This window comes from Epinephelus lanceolatus, chromosome 8 (assembly GCF_041903045.1).
Source record: "Epinephelus lanceolatus isolate andai-2023 chromosome 8, ASM4190304v1, whole genome shotgun sequence".
Taxonomy (NCBI): Eukaryota; Metazoa; Chordata; class Actinopteri; order Perciformes; family Serranidae; genus Epinephelus; species Epinephelus lanceolatus.
In genome coordinates this window covers 8,209,927-8,234,349 of record NC_135741.1, presented here as the reverse complement: position 1 = coordinate 8,234,349, position 24,423 = coordinate 8,209,927, and the positions used below count along the sequence as shown (strand labels likewise).

At 41.7% G+C, this 24,423-nt stretch overlaps 3 protein-coding genes and 4 non-coding genes across 9 annotated transcripts; 6 read left to right on the top strand and 1 right to left on the bottom strand.

The window, feature by feature from the left end:
• The first annotated feature begins 1,513 nt into the window (after positions 1 to 1,513).
• LOC117258389 (INO80 complex subunit C-like) lies at positions 1,514 to 5,213 on the top strand. Its single transcript, XM_033629251.2, has 5 exons — positions 1,514 to 1,822; positions 3,188 to 3,304; positions 3,396 to 3,507; positions 4,301 to 4,368; positions 4,606 to 5,213. Exons 1-5 carry the CDS (start codon positions 1,637 to 1,639, stop codon positions 4,735 to 4,737), a joined length of 615 nt encoding a protein of 204 aa, XP_033485142.1. The 5' UTR covers positions 1,514 to 1,636; the 3' UTR covers positions 4,738 to 5,213.
• On the bottom strand, positions 5,032 to 14,064 carry zbtb48 (zinc finger and BTB domain containing 48). 3 transcript variants are annotated; one of them, XM_033629247.2, is made up of 11 exons: positions 14,021 to 14,064; positions 11,921 to 12,654; positions 11,496 to 11,803; positions 11,316 to 11,421; positions 11,129 to 11,221; positions 10,958 to 11,044; positions 10,645 to 10,799; positions 10,195 to 10,331; positions 7,723 to 7,887; positions 7,541 to 7,629; positions 5,032 to 6,201 (listed from the first exon to the last, which is right to left on the bottom strand). In XM_033629247.2, the coding sequence occupies exons 2-11, from the start codon at positions 12,632 to 12,634 to the stop codon at positions 5,770 to 5,772; spliced, it is 2,286 nt and encodes a 761-aa protein (XP_033485138.2). In that variant the 5' UTR covers positions 12,635 to 12,654; positions 14,021 to 14,064; the 3' UTR covers positions 5,032 to 5,769. The 3 variants fall into 3 exon arrangements, with proteins under 3 accessions (XP_033485138.2, XP_033485137.2, XP_033485140.2); XM_033629246.2 differs by having other exon boundaries at positions 13,887 to 14,047; XM_033629249.2 differs by having other exon boundaries at positions 13,909 to 14,039.
• Positions 6,387 to 6,459, top strand: trnar-ccu (transfer RNA arginine (anticodon CCU)). The gene has a single exon. It is a non-coding gene; the product is annotated as a tRNA-Arg (tRNA).
• On the top strand, positions 6,891 to 6,963 carry trnar-ccu (transfer RNA arginine (anticodon CCU)). The gene has a single exon. It is a non-coding gene; the product is annotated as a tRNA-Arg (tRNA).
• Positions 7,341 to 7,413, top strand: trnar-ccu (transfer RNA arginine (anticodon CCU)). Its single transcript has one exon. It is a non-coding gene; the product is annotated as a tRNA-Arg (tRNA).
• On the top strand, positions 7,417 to 7,488 carry trnam-cau (transfer RNA methionine (anticodon CAU)). The gene has a single exon. It is a non-coding gene; the product is annotated as a tRNA-Met (tRNA).
• Positions 14,065 to 14,147: 83 nt separating the features above from the next.
• On the top strand, positions 14,148 to 23,733 carry nol9 (nucleolar protein 9). Its single transcript, XM_033629250.2, has 13 exons — positions 14,148 to 14,465; positions 16,392 to 16,915; positions 17,006 to 17,216; positions 17,351 to 17,481; positions 17,681 to 17,816; positions 18,198 to 18,294; positions 18,480 to 18,577; positions 19,489 to 19,656; positions 19,758 to 20,010; positions 20,102 to 20,216; positions 20,578 to 20,752; positions 22,955 to 23,088; positions 23,192 to 23,733. The coding sequence occupies exons 2-13, from the start codon at positions 16,448 to 16,450 to the stop codon at positions 23,309 to 23,311; spliced, it is 2,106 nt and encodes a 701-aa protein (XP_033485141.2). The 5' UTR covers positions 14,148 to 14,465; positions 16,392 to 16,447; the 3' UTR covers positions 23,312 to 23,733.
• Positions 23,734 to 24,423: the final 690 nt, after the last annotated feature.

Here is a 24,423-nt window from a genome sequence, read left to right as displayed (position 1 = left end):
GAACAAGTTGTACATATGACTCATGTTGACATTAACAATAACCATAGTGTGAAAAACTGGCCAGTGGGTTTAGGTTGGGTGGTGCAGACTATTTAAAGGATAACTTAGGCATTTTTCAACCTTGACTCTATTTCCCTATGTGATTTGGTCAAAGAGACTGATGTGAACAACAGTTTTTGAAATTGGTCCAGTATTGAGGGGCCCATATACAATCAGCACGCAACTCATAGATGGAAAATAAGTGGGGTCTTTTTTATCCAGTCCAAAGTCCAACTATTCTTCCAAGAGAACAATTCATTCACAACAGCTAGATCACATTTTAATTACACACAAATACATACGTGACACTGGGTCACATGGCAAAGTGGTTGTCCCTGTACAAAGAGGTTAACTGTCAAGAGTTTTTGTCATTGTAAGTGACAAATTTAACTTTGCTACACGGCAGATGTCCTGTGTTTTTCACTGTCACATACACAGAAAAAAACAAGTAGTTTTACTGGATCTCAATCTTTCTTTTTTACGTGGCATGAAAACTCGAGATGATGAAAGAACCAGGCTGGGAAGTCCAAACTTTTAAAATTCCTGTGAGCGTCACACCATGCAATTAAACAATTATTTCACCCACAAGCTAATCTATTATAAAGCCACAGTTTGTCTGACTTCCCATTTTCTCATTCTTTTTGACCGCCCAACTAACTCTATTGATTTCTTGTCTCTCAGGATCATAAAGAAGGTGTCTCCAGCTTTGTGAAGCTGCATGTGGAGAGCAACTGGGGCCATCCTGACTATACATGCTTCTACATCTTCAGAGTCCATGGGAACACTGAAGAGATAGCCAGTGAACCTCCTTCCAGCCAGGTGAAGCGAAGCTAATGGAGGCTCCATGTGGATTGAAAAGATGCATCTCTACCACATTGTGAGCAGGAATTGGACATTTGTTGGTATTTTCTGTCCCTCCAAATTCCACAACACAACATCTTCTACTTATTCACAGGTGGTTTAAGTGTTTAAGCTGCACGGTGGCCGCACAGAGGAAGGACTGGTGATCAGTTCTCTATGTAGAGTTTGAGGGTTTTCTCTCGGTACTCCGATTTCCTCCCGTCCACAAATATGGAGAATTTTGATTGATCATTCAGTTGTTGAAGAGTGACCATGCTACACATTTTTAATCAAGATAATGTCTAATTATATTAATACATTATTTTTTTTATGACTTGCAATTTTTATTACAAGGGGTCAACCTACCTATACAGTGGCTCACAATCATGAGTATACTGCACACATTATTAACCACAGAGCGACATGACAGGGCATGATAAATGCAATTCTGTCAGTAAGCCAGAAGGAATATGTCTGGAAATAAAATAAAAAATAAATGACTCAATGAAATAAAATAAGATAATATAAAACGTACAATAAAGTCACATGCCCATAATATCTCATATATATCTCATATAAATACATTATTAATAATTATTATATTATTTCGAAATTTGATACCGGAAGTGAAATAATTCTATATCCGGGTGAAGCGATGTTTACAATCCGGACGTTGGACGGCTAATGCTGTGATGCTAAGTATCGAGAGTGAAAGCTGCCTTCACGTCGCACATTACATTTACTTAGCTGAACTCAAATGGCGTCTCAGATCCCCATCACGGTCCGAGCCCCGCCGACAGCCGCCAGCTCTGCCGCTAACCGGGGGAAGAAACGTCCCGGTAGTCCGGCGGTTTGTGCCGCCGGTCAGCAGGTCACCGGGAGCAGCGGTGGTAAGAAGAAGAAAGGGCAGCTGACAGCGACACCAACAACTACACAGACACAGGTAATGAACAGTAGTCTGATTACTGTTGACAGTGTGTGTGTGTCTGCAGGGTGAAGCTCATCAAACTGTTATCTAGTGAACATCTCTCAGAGTTGACTGCTGATTATAAAATACACACAGGGATTAAAGTTTATTTTATATTTACTAGACGAATGAAATGTGCAAAGAAATGCGAAGCAGCTGAGATGCAATGCAAGAAAGCTAGTGTTGCAGATATTTACATTATTAGATAATAATCTACAGATACTTATTTGGCAGTATTGCCTGAAAGCTGATTTGAAGGAACAGTATGTAAGATTCAGGGGGATTTAGTGCCATCTAGTGGTGAGGATTATAGTTTGCAAGCAGCTGAAACTTCTCTCAGTTAGATTTTCTTCAGTGTTCTTTGTTCAGGAGGATTTTACCTGGAGCTAAATTATCCACAGAGGTGTCTTCCTCTCCAAAACAAATGAACCTAATGATTTAAGCAGGCAAAAAACACTAAATAAATAAGTTATATGTACAAATTAGTCTATCTACGTGTCGGGAACAGGCAACTATCCTAGCACCTGCTAAAATGTGCTCACCTGTTTTCTTTACTAACATATGATCCAGGGGCTGGTTGCACAAAGCACCTTAAGTTTGCTCCTTAAGTACGACACTTAAGGTTTAGTTTTTCCTTAGCTGAGAAAATTACTTAAGGATGTTGCCCAGAATCTCTTAAAATGTGTCCTTAGTCAAGGAAACACATTAAGGCATTTGCTGCACTGAAAGAGATTTCACAGCAGTAAAATTCTACTGTTTCCATGGAGACCATTTGTTTGCTTGCACTTGTGCTTGAGATAGACTCCCTGATATCATTAACTATGACATTTTAGTCATTTTGATTTAAGGTCAGGCAAACAAACTTAAGCGATTCCCTTAGTATAAGACCAAGTTAAGGAGAAAAGCCTAAGGAATAGACTTACGGATGTTTGTGCAACTGATTTTATTTTTAAAAAAAAACAACTTAATTTGGATTTAAAGGAAAATCTCAACTTAAGGTGCTTTATGCAACTGGTCCCAGATGTTAAGGAGGTTCTTACCAAGAGCTGCAGAGTTCTCTTCCTTTACAAAATAAATGGATCCAGTGATCTAAACACTGAACAAAGCAATTTCACATTTACAAATAGGTGTTTTTCTGATGCTCACGACATGGAGGGGCTTCTAACAATGGTAGTATGTGTAGTATCAATTTTATATCAGATAAAGACTGAGCCATTAAATCTTATCTTTGAGGGTTAATGTGACACTGTGTTCAGCCAGCTGTTGACTGTTTACACTCAAAGACACGCAGCTTGAAATCAAATGTGATTACAGTTTGTCTGACGATGTGTTGTCTTCCAGGTAATAGCAGTGGAGTCGGTGGCTGAGGTAAAAGCAGTGGGAACAGTTGACAGCGGTGCAGCTGTCGTCACAGAGTCCACAGTAAAACCTCCACCATTCAAAGACCCCACGTTTATGGTGAGCGTCTGTGTCTACGTGGGTTTTAAGTTTATCTGCTTCTGTTTCTTCTCAGTTTTTCACCCAGTTTTTCCTCTCTTCATCTCGGCAGCATTCTGGGATCGGAGGAGCAGCAGCGGGTAAAAAGAACAGGACCTGGAAGAACCTCAAACAGATTCTGGCTTTGGAACGGACGTTACCCTGGAAGCTCAACGATCCCAACTGTGAGTGTGGTAGCTTATTTTTACCTGATACATGTTGTACTTTTTTGATTTAAATCTCTAAATGAGTAAGCTCTATTTCTACATTCTAACCCCAAAGCCTGAGACATTAATTATTGTGTTGTATGAATAATTTTTAAGGTTTTTCCAAGCAAAGGTACATGTCATTTCATAAAGTGACTTTATTCTATTGACATTTAATTTGAAACTGAAATTCACTTTGAGAAGTTGAGTCAAAACTTAAATATATTCAATTTTGTCTTTGCTAATAAATTCTCATATTAGATTTCAGGTTAATGCAGTGTCATGTTTTCGGGGCAAAAAGAGGCCTTGAAAGTTCTTCACAGTACACTGTATAGCTAAACTGTGTAATTGTGCTAAATTAAAGGGCAGGTCCATCTGTGTTCTTTTCTGTGGTTTTCAAATGGAAACTCAGTCGTTATCAAAAAGTAGTGATGTAGGTGACAGCGCGGATTCCTTCCCTTTCCGATAGAAACTGGAGCCGTTATATTCCCCTCTTCGAAGCCACCAGACTCCACTGATAGCAACTGTAATTTTACCTCACTGCACATGGGAGTTGATGTTCTACCAAAGGCTCAGTTGTTTAATATACTGTGTGCGTTTTGGAACCGAAATGACGTGGTGTCAACAGCAGTACATGGGTTTATTTGAGGTACCGACATTGTGTCAAACAATGTGTGTCAGGTGACATTGGAAAAAGTTTTTAGGAAGGCTTGGGAAACGACTGTACAATCAGTTTGATTTAAGACCTTTCTGACCTTCCTTGTGTTTCCAGACTACAACATTGACGCCCCTCCCTCTTTGAAGCCAACCAAGAAATACTCTGACATCTCCGGACTCCCTGTGAGTCATCACTTCTTAAAATTTTCATTGTACAATAAACAGATAGTCAGTGTGAGCTTCATCCTCTACATCAGTGCTTCCCAACTGGTGGGATGCTGAATATATTAAACTGTGTGGACCTTGAACTAGTGACCAAGAAGAAATTTGGACCCTGTGATTGGACCAGTTGGGAACCACCACTCTACATGTTACAGGTCTTGAACATAGCACACACTAAACTCTCTTGTGTTTCCTCAGGCGAACTACACAGACCCTCAGACAAAACTACGCTTCACGTCCTCTGAGGAGTTCTCCTACATCCGCCTCCTCCCCACTGATGTTGTTACCGGCTACTTAGCCCTTCGAAAGGCAACTTGCATCGTACCCTGACAGCTGAGTGAGACTTGAAACCTGAGACAGTTTCAATCCAGAACTGACCTGGTGTTGGTGTATGAAGCTGTTGGGCTGGTCAGGAGATTCTGAGAGCACGGGGTGCTCACAGAGAGGACGCAAAGTGATGACCTCTGACAGACTGCTGGAGCTCACAGACTGGACACTGCTAAACATTTGCACTGCTGTTTTTAAGAAGGCAGTCAGAGTCGTAACTGTTACTGTGTGACAGAATAAATGCAACAAATGTGGATTTTTTTATCATTTGGAAAAAGTAAAAAAAAACAACAAAACTACTGAGTGATTGTTTCTTTTATTTGTGAGACATGTTTGTTGTTAATAGCTGGAAATTATCACTTTATCTGAGAATGGACAAAACAAGTTTAATTCTGTAAGAGAAGAGAAAGTGTAAAGAATTCATCCGAAAGTCAGCAATAGAATTTAATTGCTTATTCAAATAAATTTCTGCAACTCAAGTTGTCGTGGAGGAATCCTGATTTATCTCAGTGGAGACATTCTGAACTAAGACCTGGACGTACATACCTAGTTTTGTTCTTATCCGATAAAGGGGAAGCAAATTGTGGAACTTTGAGTTTCAGCTTTGTGAAGCCTAAAACCTGCTCGCTGTTGCGTGAGGCTTTGATTTGGGGCATTTGAGCTGCTTCCTTCTGTTGATGGAGGAAGGGCTTGAACCTGCAATTGCTGCTTGTGACTATATTTTATTACTGATTTTCCAGAGTCAAGCTGGAGAACGTACATTGATAAAAACAGGCCAAAAAAAAAAAAAAAATCACATTCATGCAGCCTTCACGAGCATGCAGTTCATTTACTGTGTTCACCAGTGGAAGCATGAGAATTACTTCCTGCTCTTCTCTTGCATGTCCAGAAACTCAACAGTCTCTGACTGTTTCAGTTTCATCTTTGGATCTGTGAGGCCAAATGTCCTCACAGCACATTCAGTGCTTCTCATTCAGGAAGTGGTCTTCACAGTCACTCTGAGTGTGCAGCACACAGTCTGTGGTCATTCAGTCTTCAGGTCTTACTCTCGGATATATTCTCAACCATTTCCTTCATATCCATCGTGGACTCGTACGCCTCAGTGACCAGCTGTGTTTGCTGCAAGACTTCTGGCACAGAGAAACTCTCCACCGCCTCGACATGTCCCAGGTTCTGATTCGACACCACCTCCTCCATCACCGCGTCACTCGACCCGATCACCACCCTCACTACACAACTAGAAGTGAGGCCCGTGGTGGAATCTGTGTTTGTGGTTTCCTGGACGTCTGCCGTCTGTGGGACATAGTCTGTCTCCTCTGAGATCAGCGAGTCTTCTACCTCATTAGTCGCTTCGTTCTCACCAGGACTTCCGTCCACATCCTGCACTATCACGTTACGTAGTTTTCTCTGCCTGGGGTTGTAGTTCTCAGTGCGTTTGTGGATTTGAACGTGTCGTCGCAGGTGTGCCTGGAAGAGGAAGCATGTCGAGATGTGAGGGTTAAAATGAACAATGGAGAACGTCACACAGCTGCTTAACACATTCAGGAACAATCCCTGATTTAACGTCACACAAAGGCTCCCGTCCCCGTCCATAGAGGAGTGATGCACAAAGGATTACAGTGTGAATATAGCTGGACAGAGCAGGTGTCACAGCCTCAGTGGCCTAATGGATAAGGCACTGGCCTCCTAAGCCAGGGATTGTGGGTTCGAGTCCCATCTGAGGTGTGAAGCAGAGTGGCGCAGCGGAAGCGTGCTGGGCCCATAACCCAGAGGTCGATGGATCGAAACCATCCTCTGCTATATCAGTGTTTTAATACAGACATATTAGCTAGTATTTCCTAGAGCTCCACTAGTTAGCCTACCTGTCGAGTGAACTTGTAGCCGCAGTCGATACACTCAACTTCCTCATGCCCTGATGGCGACGGGTCAAAATGAGTAAATTATTGATTAGTCAATTGACTATTTCACTCGTGACGTTTACAGACGAAACAGTTCGTCTGCAGCTTTGAACACAATGGAGAATGTCACACAGCTGCTAAACACATTCAGGCACAATCCCTGATTTGACGTCACACAAAGGCTCCCGTCCCCGTCCATAGAGGAGTGATGTACAAAGGATTACAGTGTGAATACAGCTGGACAGAGCAGGTGTCAGAGCCTCAGTGGCCTAATGGATAAGGCACTGGCCTCCTAAGCCAGGGATTGTGGGTTCGAGTCCCATCTGAGGTGTGAAGCAGAGTGGCGCAGAGGAAGCGTGCTGGGCCCATAACCCAGAGGTCGATGGATCGAAACCATCCTCTGCTATATCAACGTTTTAATACAGACATATTAGCTAGTATTTCCTGGAGCTCTGCTAAATTTCCTCATGCCCTGATGGCGACAGGTCAAAATTAACTGATGAGTCAACTGACTTTTTCACTTACGACGTTTACAGATGAAACAGTTCGCCTGCAGCTTTGGACACAATGGAGAACGTCACACAGCCACCGAACGCATTCAGGCACAATCCCTGATTTAACGTCACACAAAAGCTCGGTCCCCGTCCATAGAGGAGTGATGTACAAAGGATTACAGTGTGAATACAGCTGGACAGAGCAGGTGTCAGAGCCTCAGTGGCCTAATGGATAAGGCACTGGCCTCCTAAGCCAGGGATTGTGGGTTCGAGTCCCATCTGAGGTGTGTAGCAGAGTGGCGCAGCGGAAGCGTGCTGGGCCCATAACCCAGAGGTCGATGGATCGAAACCATCCTCTGCTATATCAATGTTTTCACAAAGACATATTTCCTTGAACTCTACTAGTGAACCCACCTGTCGAGTGAACTTGTAGCCGCAGTCGATGCACTCAAACTTCCTCATGCCCTGATGGCGACGCAGGTGAACACGAAGCTGCTCCCGCGCTGATCAAGACAAAAACCACAACAAGACACAGTGAGTTCATGCTCCTCCATGCTCATCAGGTCACAGTGTGTAGTCATCATGGTGTATCTCACCTTTGAAGGTTTTGCCACATATGTGACAACAGTGCGGTCGGCCCTCCTCGTGCTTGCTGGCCTTGTGGCGGACGAGGGCGCCTTTCTCTGTGAAGCGCTGCTCACAAACATCACAGCTAAACGGGCGCTCACCAGTGTGTGTCCGGTGGTGTTTATCTAGACTGGCTGGTGTTAAAAAGACAGTGATTATTAAATTAAATGATATCATCTTTTCTGTAATATGTTTAATTGATTGTCAATGTCTTTATTCCACAAAAAAGATACAGTACAGGCCAAAAGTTTGGACACACCTTCTCATTCAATGCGTTTTCTTTATTTTCATGACTATTTACATTGTAGATTCTCACTGAAGGCATCAAAACTATGAATGAACACATGTGGAGTTATGTACTTAACAAAAAAAGGTGAAATAACTGAAAACATGTTTTATATTCTAGTTTCTCCAAAATAGCCACCCTTTGCTCTGATTACTGCTTTGCACACTCTTGGCATTCTCTCCATGAGCTTCAAGAGGTAGTCACCTGAAATGGTTTCCACTTCACAGGTGTGCCTTATCAGGGTTAATTAGTGGAATTTCTTGCTTTATCAATGGGGTTGGGACCATCAGTTGTGTTGTGCAGAAGTCAGGTTAATACACAGCCGACAGCCCTATTGGACAACTGTTAAAATTCATATTATGGCAAGAACCAATCAGCTAACTAAAGAAAAACGAGTGGCCATCATTACTTTAAGAAATGAAGGTCAGTCAGTCCGGAAAATTGCAAAAACTTTAAATGTGTCCCCAAGTGGAGTCGCAAAAACCATCAAGCGCTACAACGAAACTGGCACACATGAGGACCGACCCAGGAAAGGAAGACCAAGAGTCACCTCTGCTTCTGAGGATAAGTTCATCCGAGTCACCAGCCTCAGAAATCGCAAGTTAACAGCAGCTCAGATCAGAGACCAGATGAATGCCACACAGAGTTCTAGCAGCAGACCCATCTCTAGAACAACTGTTAAGAGGAGACTGCGCCAATCAGGCCTTCATGGTCAAATAGTTGCTAGGAAACCACTGCTAAGGAGAGGCAACAAGCAGAAGAGATTTGTTTGGGCCAAGAAATACAAGGAATGGACATTAGACCAGTGGAAATCTGTGCTTTGGTCTGATGAGTCCAAATTTGAGATCTTTGGTTCCAACCGCCGTGTCTTTGTGAGACGCAGAAAAGGTGAACGGATGGATTCCACATGCCTGGTTCCCACTGTGAAGCATGGAGGAGGAGGTGTGATGGTGTGGGGGTGTTTTGCTGGTGACACTGTTGGGGATTTATTCAAAATTGAAGGCACACTGAACCAGCATGGCTACCACAGCATCCTGCAGCGACATGCCATCCCATCCGGTTTGCATTTAGTTGGACGATCATTTATTTTTCAACAGGACAATGACCCCAAACACACCTCCAGGCTGTGTAAGGGCTATTTGACCAAGAAGGAGAGTGATGGAGTGCTGCGGCAGATGACCTGGCCTCCACAGTCACCGGACCTGAACCTAATCGAGATGGTTTGGGGTGAGCTGGACCGCAGAGTGAAGGCAAAGGGGCCAACAAGTGCTAAACACCTCTGGGAACTCCTTCAAGACTGTTGGAAAACCATTTCAGGTGACTACCTCTTGAAGCTCATGGAGAGAATGCCAAGAGTGTGCAAAGCAGTAATCAGAGCAAAGGGTGGCTATTTTGAAGAAACTAGAATATAAAACATGTTTTCAGTTATTTCACCTTTTTTTGTTTAGTACATAACTCCACATGTGTTCATTCATAGTTTTGATGCCTTCAGTGAGAATCTACAATGTAAATAGTCATGAAAATAAAGAAAACACATTGAATGAGAAGGTGTGTCCAAACTTTTGGCCTGTACTGTACATTTGGTAAGATAGCACAGGATTCCTTCAAAGTTGAACCAAAGAGTGTGCAGGCTGGGTTTGGGTCCTAAATGATAACTTCTTAAGTAAAAGTTAGTCATGTGCTGCTGTCACTAACAGAGACACAGTTAATTCAATTCAATTTTATCTATAAATCCCAATATCATAAATTAGTATGTGTTCAAAAACGTACCTGACTGCTCAGTTTGGATTCAGCTATTAATTTATCTATTAATCTAATCCAGGGGTTTTCAAAGTGTGTCATTGACGTTTATTCAAGATGGACATTGCAGACACTGATATCCTCAAAAGTGTGAGTCACTGACTCTAAACATGTGTCTCAATGTCTGTTCTGATTGAGAGATTTACATTTGAATTAAATGGCACCATTTGAGTTCATGTACCATAGTTGCCTCCATGAACTTTGTGTCACAGACACTGCTGTAACTCCAGATCTTGACCGTGTTAGTAACTGAGCCAAATCAGCAGCCAGACTGTAATATCTAATACCATGTTGTTTCTGACCTAATCCGTTCAACATAGTTACGTTCACTCTAATGTAGAATGGTATCCGTTACCTTGGGTCCTGAAGGTTTTGCCACAGAGATGACACTGATACGGCCTCTCACCGCTGTGTATACGCAGATGCATGTTGAGGTTGTTCTTCTGGGAGAATGCGTGGCCACACATGTTACATACAAAGGGGCGCTCATTTCTGTAAAGCAGAACAGAAATTTTTAAAAAAGACTGAAACAATCTGCACAGATGCTGTCTCAAAACTGACACATTCTCATTTAAAAGGTCATACTTCATAGAGTTTTCAGGTCCCTCTATTTAGGGATGCACCAATCTGATTTTTTCAGTCCCAATACCAGAACCGGTACCTGGGCTTTGGGTACAATGGGGCTGATCAATTCCATTGTTACTATCAGCCTAGTATCCAACATCAGTATTGGAATGGTGCATCCAGACCTCTACTGTGGTCAAACCAGTACTGTTGCATACAAATAAAAAACATGCTCCACTACCTGTGAATAGCTTTGATATGCATCTGCAGGCCGTTTCGACTTGACGCTCGGTGGCCACACTCCTCGCACACAAACGGCTTTTCGCCTCGATGTTTGGCTGCTTCGTGCACACGCAGCTCCGTCCGAGTTAAGAAGGTTTTGGGGCACTGCGGGCACTAAAAAGTAAAACATTATTAAACTGAATCAGAACCTCAGATTCAAAAGTGACTTTTTACGAAAACACAAGGTCAGCTGCATGAAGTTAAGTCACTCTTTACTGTTGTTACATCAACAGGAAGTCTCACTGAAAACTTGCCTAGCCAAGGCAACTTACTGCATGTGGTTTGGGATATCCGTGGACCTTCATCATGTGTATTGTCAGGTTTTTCTTGTACATGAACTGTTCAGGACACGTTGAACACTGAAAAAAACGACACCATCTCAATACTAATTTTTGATTTCATATAATTTGTGCAGTGTTTGTTCTGTGTTTATCAGGCTGTACCTTGTGGGGCATATTTCCTGTGTGGGAGACGACGTGCAGACGCAGCTCTTCTTTTCCGTTAAATGTTGAGGAGCATGTCACGCAGGTGTACGTCTGGAGTTTCAACACAGCACAAATACTGATCTTTAACTTTCTAGGATCTTACTTGATACTGAAGAGAGATTAAGAGAAGAAGAAGAGAAGATACCTGGACTTTAGCGCAGTCTCTGATCTCATGTAGCACAAGATTCTCCTTCCTGAAGTACCTCTTTCCACATTTAAGGCAACCAAAGGGACGCTCCCCTGTGTGTCGCCTACAGAAAAAGAAGACACATCAGTAGCTTTTCTTTCAACGGAAATTTGAGGCAAAAATACTGATGTTGTTTACCTGTTGTGGACTTTGAGGTAATACTTGCTCTTGAAGGATTTGTCACAGATGGGACACTGCACAGAGTCCTTTTTAGAGTCTTCCTCCACAGCCTCACCATTCTCGTTTTTGTCCGTTTTGCTTTGGGTTTTACGTTTACGTGCCGTTGACGTGGACGGGGCTGAGGAACTGGGCTCGTCAACGGGAACATACTCCTCATCTGTGTCTTCAGTGATCCCCTCAAAATCTTCCACATCTTCTTCATCTTCTGCTTCCTCTGTTACCTGGTTAACACCATTGTCGTTTGTGTCAGTCTGTGAGTTGGATGTCTGCAAATAGCACAAGACAAATTTTCACCTTTAAAGTCATTGTTTGCACCTGTGATTACATGAAGCAAATGTCCCCTCAGTGTAATACTTTTTCCGACATATGCTCATGTATTCTACCTCAGTTTCACCAGTTGGCTGATCTGGGTTTCGGCTCTCCAGACAAAGATCACCCCTCTCTGTCTCTGTGGGAATAAGTGGAGTCTTCTTGCTGGCTTTTTCAGGAGCTGTAAAATCAGTGTTGGGGCTCTCATCAGTCACCAGTCGTCTTGGGCCCTTCACTACTCGACCAGAGCGGGTGGTGGTGGTAGTTGTAGTGGCAGCAGTGCTTAAGTTGGCTGTGGCATTATCAAAGCTGGACTCATCTTTTGTGGCTGTAAATAGGTTCTCTTCTTTGACTGAACAATGAGGCGCTGTGTCTGATGTGGACTTTCTAGGTCTGCCTCTTTTACGCTTGAGAGGCGAAGGATCCACAGAGGACTCCTTGAACTGCTGACAGAGTGTGAGTGCTTCTGGTACACACATGGTGGCTGCCGCGTGCTGCACCTTATCCAGGTTGTCAGGATCCAACTTCAAGTCTCCAGTGTAAATGAAGTTCAGGAGCAGTTCCAAGCCGTCACTGGGACACTCCTGCAGGCAGAACTCCATGCACGATGCAGTGGGCATGTTGGACTGTTGGAACAGTTCACTGAAACAGGCAAGGATGTTACGATGGGCCAGGTAGACCACCCCGCCTCCCACATTCAGCACTGCATCACAAAACCTGCCTGCCGCCCTCTGCTGGTTCAGGGACGACAGGACACGCTGTGCATGGCTGCTCTCTGCTGCAGGCATCCCTCTGCTCTCACTGTAGGCTGAGACACAGAGACATTACACTGTATATGAAGTAACTTATTACATTACATTAGTCGGAGAAAAGCAGCAAATGCTAAAAAAAAGTTTTCATAGTTTTGATTGAAAAGAAAAATATCTTAAACGATTAACAGTTGTCAAAATAGCTGCAAATAGTTTTGCATTTACATTTTCTGTCGATCAACTTTTATGTCAACTCTCATACAACGTGTGTAAATGCATGTTTGTACTTATTGTTACGTCTGCTTATCTTGTCTTGCTGTCCTTGTTGCAGCTGTATGTGTATCCTCTTAGAGCTGAAACGCTTTGTTAATTAATAGATCAGTCAATCTCAAAAAAATTTACTTTTTGGACAATCAGTTAATTATTTTAATAATTTTCTTAAGCAAAAAATGACCCAAAAACCTTATGAAATGTGAGGATTAACACCTTGTATTCGTCTTATGTAATGAAGGACTGAATATCTTGGATAGATGGTCAGATTAAAAAAACAAAAAACAGTTGGAGGCCGCCATGATGAGCTTTAGGAGATTTTAATGAGCATGTTTCACCATTTTCTGGCCCAAAGTGTCCATTGAAAAAAAGAATTGGCAGATTAATTACTGAAAAATACTGTTAATCCTTCTGTACATTTGTGTGTAAGTACCATTGTCATGTTCTTGTATATCCAAACTTCAGATAAGATATAACTTTATTTATTTTGACTGAAATGTTGTGCAGCAGTTGCAATAAAAAGTAGGAAAGGATGCAAATATATAATATCAATAATGTGCAAATCCAAAATATACACAATGCAGAAAAAATATTAATAGATTAAGTCTGAGGATCACATGTATATATGAGAAGTGATACATGCTTAGCTAAAAATTCTGATTCTGATAATGTCACAGCTGTAAGGCTCCAAATACACTTTGTACACAGAATATTATTTAAAAAAACAACATTTTAAATAAGTGTTGAATATTTGGGAGACATTAATGTCACTTGCATCATGTTAAATCATCCAATTCTTTAAAATGCAGCTAACTAAATTATATAATTTGTGCCAGTGATAGCTACACGAAACAAATCGATTATTAAACTTTAGTTTTTCTTGAATATTTTCTAACACTGCTCACATATCTGCTGATGAAACTGCTTAAAATGAAATTACTGTAAACCCCTAGCTACCTACGCACCTCGACGTTTATCTCCTAGCACATATTTTAAGACGCTCCCTTAGCACGGTACGCACCCGACAGCTGCACGAAACTCACATCTGCAGTATCGATGAGAGGTGATTATTTATCTCTTGTGTGGCTGAGAAGCTGCGCCCACTTCAGGTGGACTGAAAATGGGTTAAAAATGTGGCAAAGCAGCTACATTCACCTTGTTTTCGTTTCTTGTAGGCCCCTAAAAACTGCAAAGGGAAGAGGAAGTGACGTCGACTGAACTCCGGGAAAATGTTTGTTGACCATTTTAAAACCTCGATATTCACAGCATTAAGAGTGAAAGTGTTCATATAAAATGGTTATTTGTGTCTAAATTGCCTTTTTATTACTTTTTAATGTGTGTGTGAATACGCTAAATAAAGTGTAATAGTTCTGTTTAATGACTTCGTCGTAAATAATAAAACTCCGGGTGAGACTATGGTCGACCATCCGCTGGCGGCGTCTGTTTGTGGCTCACACATGTAAGCTAGCCTGCTAGCATTGCTGTAGTAACAGTTGGCCAGCTCCTTGGCTTCACGTTCACAAATTATAGAAGCTAATCATTTAGTCATATCATTAAAGGCCGTCTCCACATTTCTGCGTTTCTCTTTCACCAGCGGGGGGTAAGTTTTCTCCACCTGAATCCAACAACAGTAGCTAGCTGTTAGCATAGATGTCAGTTGTGTGAGGGCTGTGATAAGGGACATTAGCTCAGGTAACTTCACACCAAGTTTAAAATGCATTGTTGTCTGACAGTCGGTTCCTCTTTGTGGTGCATGTGTTGTTGTCTGCATTTGTTTATTAGTCAGCCTCTTATCTTTAGAAACGAAATGTATTGCTGGTTCGTTTCACGTCCTAGCGTGATTAGCTTAGCTTAGCTTAGCTTTCTGCTGCTAAATAAAGCTAGCTTAATGTATATTGAAAATACCGTTATCACCAGTGGTGGGAACATAGAAATAAAATCAATTATATGGGTTGAAACTAGTTCAATACATCTACACAACTACTACAGCTATTTAGTGATAAGTACAATCTTGATGTACTTTTATTTTCGGTTTCTGTATACATATATTACTATTCAGAGGCAACTATTGTACCTTTTACTGCTCTACATTTATTTAATATATAACATAGTTTGTTTTTTAACAAAGGGTTGCACAGCGAAATGAAAGTTGTAAAGTTAGACTCTTCATTTTTCACAACACATATGCAAATATTTAAATTACAATACAATAAAATAAACCAAATTACACTTGTGTAATATACAAATCCTTATCTTTACAAATACCTTTAGTTTTATTTAGTTTCTCGTTACTTGTCACATTCAAATTAGCAACACAAATATATAACTTAACACGCTTAAAACACAGGGAAAGTGAAACAAACTAAATGTTATTAAACGTCATTAAAGTAAAAAATAAAGGCCAAAACTCAAATCAGGATGATAAATGGGAATTAAGAGAGTAATAAAATAGACTAGATAAATTTAGAATATGCTCTCCAATAGCAGTATGTTTTTAGGAGAGACTTAAACAAAGGCAGTGACTCAGACAGCCTTATATCCTCCTATATAATCAATCAATAAATTACAGAATATTAACAGTGGTTAATATAAGATTGTATTGTTATCTGCAGATACATTCTCAAGACTCTCAGCAGTATTGTTTGTAAAGTACTTTTACTTTTGATAATTTAAGTATATTTTGATGCTAATACTTTTGTCCTCTTAAAATTCTGAGTGTACTTGAGTAAAACGTGAGTTCTACTTTCACCTCTGGTCATCACTGAATTAAAGGGGAGCACCATCTAAATTAAAAACTCCAATATGTTGTATCTATGGCCAAGGAAAGTTTGATAAATATTCGTGAACATGAGCTGCTCTCTCCCAAAGCCAGAAACCAGATAAGTGAGTCTTGAACGTTCTGTCATCAAGTGTAAAGTCTGGAGCTGCTCTGTAGACAATGAATAGGAGCCTGATTTTGTGGTTTCGCTGAATGTTTGTTTTCTTGTTTATACCCAGATGAGCTTTACTGCATTAAGTGTTTTCAGCTCTGAAACAGAAAATGTGCCCATATACTCGGAACATTCCCCTGGGTGCTCTCAGTGTCACCTAGAACACCTTTCACCATTCATTGTCTATGGAGCAGCTCCTGAATTTTCACCTTATGACACCACAAATCTGAGTTTTAGCTCTTTGGCTTCTGTCTTTGGATGAGAGTTTTCATGTTTACTAATATTTTTGGAATATCTTTGACTATAGGAATAACATGTATACATTTTTAAATTGGCGTGGATCCCCTTTAAGTACATTTTGATGCAAATGTTTTGTAGCTATAAGTTTTAACTGCAGGACTTTTCCAGGTAACAGAGTATATCTACATCGTGGTATTTCTACTTGTATTTAAGTAAAAGATCTGAGTACTTTTACCACCCCTGCTTATCACTGAATTACTACATAAATGGTAATTTATCACCAGTCTTTCTTCATTGTCACGTTGTTGTGACATTTAACCTTTCAGATGCTAATTTTCTTGCCTCTCTCTTTGCAGGCTCCCCCCTTTGTTTTTCATCAGCACCCACATGAACAATTTTTGATTGCAGAATCATGAAGGTGAACAAAAACACACAGGCTAAGGGCCACGCTAAATCCCAGAAGTGGAAGGATGTTCGGGGCAAGCGGTGCAGGCCTCCCATCAGTTCCTCAGAACTCAACTCGAGTCCTGTCATGGCGAAGATGGCGAAGGAGCACCAGGCGACTGTGAAGAAAAAGCCCACCGTTAAGAGACTGAAGAATAAGGCAAAGTCCGTCTCGAACGCCAAGAAGAACACCCCTTCGTCTGGATTTAAGAAATCTGACACGCATGCTAATGGAAGGTCAGAGTTTACAATGGACGAGTCAGAGGACTCGCAGGACTGGAGGGAGTACTCGGAGTTCATTCATAGGAACGGTGTGGAGACTTCAGGTGACATGGAAGATGTAAAGCCAGGTAGACTGGAGGGAGAGGCTCTTCACGAGTGTGCAGAGAGAGATGATCGGCAAAACCACGCAGTGCTCGTCATGCAGAAGGATCAGGTAATTTGGTAAAGATCTGGCAACAGTTACGACATTTTTTTTAATCAATTGTAGTCTGTTTCTGTGACTGATGACGTCATTCTCCTGCAGAGCCTGTGTTTCCGTGGGAAGTGCTTTTTGACCTGTCTGTACGGTCGGGTAGAAGTGATGGGGTTCACCATCGAAGAAGGCCAGCAGTCATATCCACTCTTCTCCCCGGCCTCACACTGTCCACTGACCATTACAGCAATGGAAAGCTCTGGTCACAACAGAGATGACAGAATGGAGGCGTCGCCCATCCTCCGAAAGTATCTGCCATCGGGTAAAAGCACAAGTAGCCCAACTTTGTTAATTAGTGTGGTTAGAAGTTGTTAATTGGTGACACTGCATATTTAGAAAATACTGACCTGAGAGTGTCGTTCTGTCCTTTAAGCCCTTTGAATGTGTGTTCTGCAGCATCAGCCAAGAAGCTGGTAAAAAAGATCAGGTCAAACTCATCCATCATCCTACTGGAGCCCATGGAGACGCCTCTCACACGGTTTCTGTCCAGCTTCACGGATCTCACTGAACTGTTCAGCCCCCCGATGGTGAGTTCACTGAAATTTATACCTTAAGACACTGTTGATATTCCTCTAATCACAAGCTACATTTAATGTGTAAAAGAAGTGGAACTGGTGGAAGATAATAATATTAGCAGAATTTACGCACAGGTTAATGTGTGGGTCATTTTAATGTGTCGGTCTTGTACGTGTGTAACAGAAGCTTTTCCTCCCTGTTTGTTTGTAGAGTGAACTCATGTCAGCTGTTCTCGACACTCCACTCAATGGTTTGGGCATGATTCCTCTGGTCAAAGACATCGAGGGCCTCAAAATGTCAAAGAGCTACGCAGATGCTTTGAACATGGTTGTCAGTGCCTGCAAAGGTCAGCGCTTTTCAGACGTGCACCTCACTTTGTAAATGTTATGACAGTTTTACATGTTGTTCTCATGTCATGCACAGGGAGACAGCATTTACATAGAAATTAGAGTCCTTATTTAACATCTTGTCACTTTATGCATGTGTATTGCTAGACTTAATAAAATAGGCTGAAGAATGCAGCATCTTAAATTGTTAAACGATCAAATTGAGGAGTTAAGGCACCATGTTCCAAGACACAACAAACACTAAGAAACAGACAAAGTATGTCTGAATGACAAAACGACTTTGGATGGATGCATGACGTCAGCGATGTGATGTAATACATGTCTGATTACATTTAATACTGCCCTGCTGAATTACTGGACACACGTCTGTTCATTCGTAGGGGACATGGACGGTTATGCTGTCATCCTCGTATGTGGTACCAAGAATGTGGGCAAGTCAACGTTCATCCGCACCCTCATCAATACCTTACTGAATCAGTAAGTTCTCATCTGTATACATTAAATATATGTTTTTATCTTTGTATGCTTGATTTGTGTTTGTAATGCATTCCTCTTAACATGATCTAGTGTTGGATGTTGTGCGCTACATCTTTTGTTGTACTCCAGAGGTCTTTAGAGGAAACTTATCAGGAAACTAATGGTGTCTGTGTCTGTGTCTGTAGCACCACTAGTGTAGATTATTTGGAAGGTGACCTCGGTCAAACAGAGTTCACTCCCGCTGGTTGTCTGTCTTTGTCGACGGTCAGAGAGCCACTCCTGGGTAAGTTTTTATCCTCTTGTTACTCTGAAGTATTTGACATGCCATATTAAACACACCTGACTCACAGCTTCCTTTCAGGTGGTATTAATAAGAGTGTTAAATATTAAAGGAGCAGTTCAACATTTTAGGAAATGCACTTTTGCTTTCTTGCCAAGAAACGAGGGGAAACGGTGAGTCTTCTCTGCCCTACTATAACAAACTCAGCCCACCAGCTCCTATAAAGGTCACCAATTAGCATGTTAAATGTTTCTTTGATCTGTAAATCTGAAATTTTAAAAAAAAACTTTAGCATTACATGGTCATGTGCCACACTGCTTGCAGGCTGTAGCTTCATGTTTAAAGTACAGACATTTTGAGTGGTTTGGATCTTTTTATCTTGCACTTGACAAAAAACAAACAAACAAAAAAAATAAATAAATAAAGAAACTAAAGATGCGCTCAAGATTCCTGTATTTTTAAGCAATTTTTTCAGTTTTGTAGTTTACTCTCATATGACCATAAAAAGATCAAATGCTCATGATAGAAATAAAATAGAATAAATATAAATAAACAAAGGAAAAAAAGTCTCTAGGTAACTATTTGAGAAGACTGAGCCAGCAAATGTTTGGCCTTTTTGCTTAAAAAAATAATCATTTGAATATTAAAATAGTTGCTGATTAATTTTTAGCCAATGAACTAATGGATTAATTGATAAAGCAGCTTTGTTTGCACCTGAGGCAAGGCATTACTGCGGTAAAATTTACTTTTTTAGGTGAAATGCCTGACCCCATAAATGCTTTTTAAACATCTACCCAGAATGATAGTTAATAAGACATGAAACCATTAAAAGTTAACATGACTGCATTTAAAACAAAAGTCTGTACTACGTGTGTAAAATCAGATTATTATATTTATGTTGAATTATTTTTCAGGTCCTCCTTTCACTCATCAGTGCACACCAGAGCACATGATCTACTACGGTCATTCGTCATGTGACTCGGACTTAGATCGCTACCTGGAATCTCTTAAGTCCTTGTGGCGCAGACGCTCCCAGAGCAGAGAGACTCCTGTCATTATCAACACCATGGGCTGGGTCAGAGGTCAGCTGAGGCTACTCGCTCTGACAAAATATGAAGATTATAAAGAATATATTAATTGTAAACCGTGTCTGAACACATGCTTGTTTTGGGGCTGTCCACAGGATTTGGGTTCCAGCTGCTAGTGGACATGATCCGCTTCTTCCCGTTATCACATGTCGTCCAGCTTGCACATAGTGGCGTCACCCAGTGTCCCGTCCTCACGCCAGAGTTTCTGAGGACGGCGCACGGCTGCCAGACGCACCCACCTGCCCAGACTGCTTTGGCCGAGTTCACAGAGAGCCACAGTCCCCCCAGAAGTTACACTCACCTTATTGTACAATCAGATTTTCAGGGAGTAGCGCGCCAGGGAACAGCGTAAGTACATCACTGTCACTGTCAGCCCTTGATGACAAATAAAAAACTTTAATTTTTACATGATTGTCTGTGGGTGCTCTGTATCTGACAGGAAACACCAGCGCAGTAATGAGCACAGAGAGCTGTCACTGCTGGCCTACCTGAGTCAGCTGCAGTCTCCTGACCCTGGACCAGTCAGACCTCTACACAGCCTCACTCCATACCAGGTACATGAGAGTCGTGATGGTGCACATGTACTGTTGCTAAGAGTCCCAGGTTTCTATCATTACCTTAGAAGATGGTAGATGTCTGTACTTAAATATGAAGCTGAAGCTAGCACATGATTAGCTTAGCTGAAATACTGGAAGCAGGGAAAATCAGCTAGCCCAGGCACGGCTCTGTTAAGAGTTTTAGGAAATACACCTGTACATGTTGCCATGTCACTGCTCCTGCCAAAGAAATATTTCCATCATGTAACTCCCCATAAAGCTACAAATTGCCATTTTTACATTTCTGTTTGTGTACAACTGAACTAATTAAGAGATTAAGTGTTAATAAGTACCAAACCATTCTCCCTCTGGCCTGTAGGTGCCCCACACAGCGGTGGCTTTAGGTGTGATCCATTGCGAAGTTGTGCCCACTCACATGTTTTATGCTGCCAATGCCAGTCTGGTGGGACTCTGCTGCCTGGGAGAGAAGGTGACAAGCAGGGGAGGCCCAGTCCTCCTGTCACAGGCTCCCATCTGCCCATGTGTGGGCTTTGGTATGTATCCTGCCTGAGCTTTTGTATGAATGCTCAAATTAAATGGATATTTTGAACCAGGTACAGTACAGGCCAAAAGTTTGGACACACCTTCTCATTCAGTGCGTTTTCTTTATTTTCATGACTATTTACATTGTAGATTCTCACTGAAGACATCAAAACTATGAATGAACACATGTGGAGTTATGTACTTAACAAAAAAAGGTGAAATAACAGAAAACATGTTTTATATTCTAGTTTCTTCAAAATAGCCACCCTTTGCTCTGATTACTGCTTTGCACACTCTTGGCATTCTCTCCATGAGCTTCAAGAGGTAGTCACCTGAAATGGTTTCCACTTCACAGGTGTGCCTTATCAGGGTTAATTAGTGGAATTTCTTGCTTTATCAATGGGGTTGGGACCATCAGTTGTGTTGTGCAGAAGTCAGGTTAATACACAGCCGACAGCCCTATTGGACAACTGTTAAAATTCATATTATGGCAAGAACCAATCAGCTAACTAAAGAAAAACGAGTGGCCATCATTACTTTAAGAAATGAAGGTCAGTCAGTCCAGAAAATTGCAAAAACTTTAAATGTGTCCCCAAGTGGAGTCGCAAAAACCATCAAGCGCTACAACGAAACTGGCACACATGAGGACCGACCCAGGAAAGGAAGACCAAGAGTCACCTCTGCTTCTGAGGATAAGTTCATCCGAGTCACCAGCCTCAGAAATCGCAAGTTAACAGCAGCTCAGATCAGAGACCAGATGAATGCCACACAGAGTTCTAGCAGCAGACCCATCTCTAGAACAACTGTTAAGAGGAGACTGCGCCAATCAGGCCTTCATGGTCAAATAGCTGCTAGGAAACCACTGCTAAGGAGAGGCAACAAGCAGAAGAGATTTGTTTGGGCCAAGAAACACAAGGAATGGACATTAGACCAGTGGAAATCTGTGCTTTGGTCTGATGAGTCCAAATTTGAGATCTTTGGTTCCAACCGCCGTGTCTTTGTGAGACGCAGAAAAGGTGAACGGATGGATTCCACATGCCTGGTTCCCACTGTGAAGCATGGAGGAGGAGGTGTGATGGTGTGGGGGTGTTTTGCTGGTGACACTGTTGGGGATTTATTCAAAATTGAAGGCACACTGGACCAGCATGGCTACCACAGCATCCTGCAGCGACATGCCATCCCATCCGGTTTGCGTTTAGTTGGACGATCATTTATTTTTCAACAGGACAATGACCCCAAACACACCTCCAGGCTGTGTAAGGGCTATTTGACCAAGAAGGAGAGTGATGGAGTGCTGCAGCAGATGACCTGGCCTCCACAGTCACCGGACCTGAACCCAATCCAGATGGTTTGGGGTGAGCTGGACCGCAGAGTGAAGGCAAAGGGGCCAACAAGTGCTAAACACCTCTGGGAACTCCTTCAAGACTGTTGGAAAACCATTTCAGGTGACTACCTCTTGAAGCTCATCGAGAGAATGCCAAGAGTGTGCAAAGCAGTAATCAAAGCAAAGGGTGGCTATTTTGAAGAAACTAGAATATAAAACATGTTTTCAGTTATTTCACCTTTTTTGTTAAGTACATAACTCCACATGTGTTCATTCATAGTTTTGATGCCTTCAGTGAGAATCTACAATGTAAATAGTCATGAAAATAAAGAAAATGCATTGAATGAGAAGGTGTGTCCAAACTTTTGGCCTGTACTGTATGTGTTGTCGCGGTGTGTGCAGATGAACGGTATTAAGGGCCCTTAATGTTGTCCCTGTTATCAGTTGTGGGTGGCGTCGTTCTCTCAGACAGATTAAAAAGAAAAATGAAACTACAAAATTCTAACAGGTTGCCACTTATACTTGGGCGGCCATTAATATACCTGGACGGCCCACCCAAGTTAAGTCCATGTGTGGGAACAGTGCTTCCAGGATTTCGCAGGCTGTTTTTGGGATTGTTGCAGCCTGAAATTCCTGATTTCATGGTGGCTTTTCTAAAAAACTGCGATGCATGTTGCGATGTTTATAGGTAGTATAGTATAGTGAAGTTGCAGTTATTAGACTAAATTGCAAGGTTGCATGGAATTGCACGCTGAATTTGCATTAATTGCTGCCCTCGCATAAATCCTGGAGGGACTTGTTTTTTTGAGCTGTAAAAACGGCAGGTGGTCACCAGAGACCCTAAACACAACAGTAGGGTTCAGCTTGTTCATATGTTGATGTGTTCCAGGTGTGCTTCGAGGTATCGACATGGTGCGAGGTCTGTACTTTTTGCTGACGCCTGTAGATCCCTCCATCCTTCGTAAGGTCAACTGTCTCCTCTTGGGGGCGATATCACTGCCTTCCTGCATCCTCACAACACAGGTCAGGAGACTGCTCTGTTCATCACACAACACACATCAGACGACATTAATTTACATTAAAGCTTACTTTACGATGACTCATAGTACCTTTGTCTGTGTTTCAGCCTGGCTTTGAGGGAGAGATGCCCTACGTCACCACAGACTACAGTTTTGATCTCACTGGAGCTGGAAAGCTGCGAGTCTTCAAGGGACTGACGAGACCCAGTCAAATGGGGTCGCAATGACATTTCCTACACAACATCAATTTATTGCTCTTTGCCCTTCTGGACTGGCACACCATGCCAAACCAGTCAGTGTTGGCCTTTGAATGTAGAGAACTGAGGTTGAGCTGGACGTTTTTTTTTTTTTATGTCAAGCTTCACGCTGACAGCGCAGCCAGCATCACAGACTCTGCAGGAGGAGAAGGCTGCCTTCCTGTTACCGGCCTGAAGACCCCGGGCATTCTCACTACGTCTTACAACCTCCTACTGTACGTATACTAGTTGGCGCTGTGAAGGGGTTTCTGTGTTTTCTGTCACATGGACAATAATATCACACTTTGTACTTAAAGCTCTTGTTTGATGTCTCTTCTTTTTTTTGTCGTCGGCATTCCAAAGCTGCAAATGAAAACAAAAACCTGCCAGATATTAAATGAGGAAGAACTTCACATATTGTGTTTTTCTTGCTTTTAAGTGCCCTTTAAACCAGTGTTGATATTAGTTTCACATTCAGATAGTTATTAGGGTTGTACCTGACTCAGAAGTTTGTCAGAAAATCAGATTCATCTATTTAATATTTGACTGCTAATAACTTTTCTTCCATGTTGAGTTTGACATAATCCAGTCGAACTTAATATAAATATATATATATATATATATATATATATATATATATATATATATATATATATATATATATATATATATATATATATACATATATATACACATATATACAGTACAGGCCAAAAGTTTGGACACACCTTCTCATTCAATGCGTTTTCTTTATTTTCATGACTATTTACATTGTAGATTCTCACTGAAGGCATCAAAACTATGAATGAACACATGTGGAGTTACGTACTTAACAAAAAAAGGTGAAATAACTGAAAACATGTTTTATATTCTAGTTTCTTCAAAATAGCCACCCTTTGCTCTGATTACTGCTTTGCACACTCTTGGCATTCTCTCCATGAGCTTCAAGAGGTAGTCACCTGAAATGGTTTTCCAACAGTCTTGAAGGAGTTCCCAGAGGTGTTTAGCACTTGTTGGCCCCTTTGCCTTCACTCTGCGGTCCAGCTCACCCCAAACCATCTGGATTGGGTTCAGGTCCGGTGACTGTGGAGGCCAGGTCATCT

Bases quoted from the DNA above. Each gene is read 5' to 3' on its own strand.
- LOC117258389 (XM_033629251.2), top strand. From the start codon at position 1,637: ATGGCGTCTCAGATCCCCATCACGGTCCGAGCCCCGCCGACAGCCGCC. The intron at 1,823-3,187 runs GTAATGAACAGT...GTTGTCTTCCAG, and splicing joins CAACAACTACACAGACACAG to GTAATAGCAGTGGAGTCGGT. The intron at 3,305-3,395 runs GTGAGCGTCTGT...TCATCTCGGCAG, and splicing joins TCAAAGACCCCACGTTTATG to CATTCTGGGATCGGAGGAGC.
- zbtb48 (XM_033629247.2), bottom strand. From the start codon at position 12,634: ATGCCTGCAGCAGAGAGCAGCCATGCACAGCGTGTCCTGTCGTCCCTG. The intron at 11,422-11,495 runs GTAAACAACATC...CTTTTTCTGTAG, and splicing joins TACCTCAAAGTCCACAACAG to GCGACACACAGGGGAGCGTC. The intron at 7,888-10,194 runs GTAACGGATACC...TTTTAACACCAG, and splicing joins CAAAACCTTCAGGACCCAAG to CCAGTCTAGATAAACACCAC.
- nol9 (XM_033629250.2), top strand. From the start codon at position 16,448: ATGAAGGTGAACAAAAACACACAGGCTAAGGGCCACGCTAAATCCCAG. The intron at 18,295-18,479 runs GTAAGTTCTCAT...CTGTGTCTGTAG, and splicing joins ATCAATACCTTACTGAATCA to CACCACTAGTGTAGATTATT. The intron at 20,217-20,577 runs GTACATGAGAGT...TCTGGCCTGTAG, and splicing joins ACAGCCTCACTCCATACCAG to GTGCCCCACACAGCGGTGGC.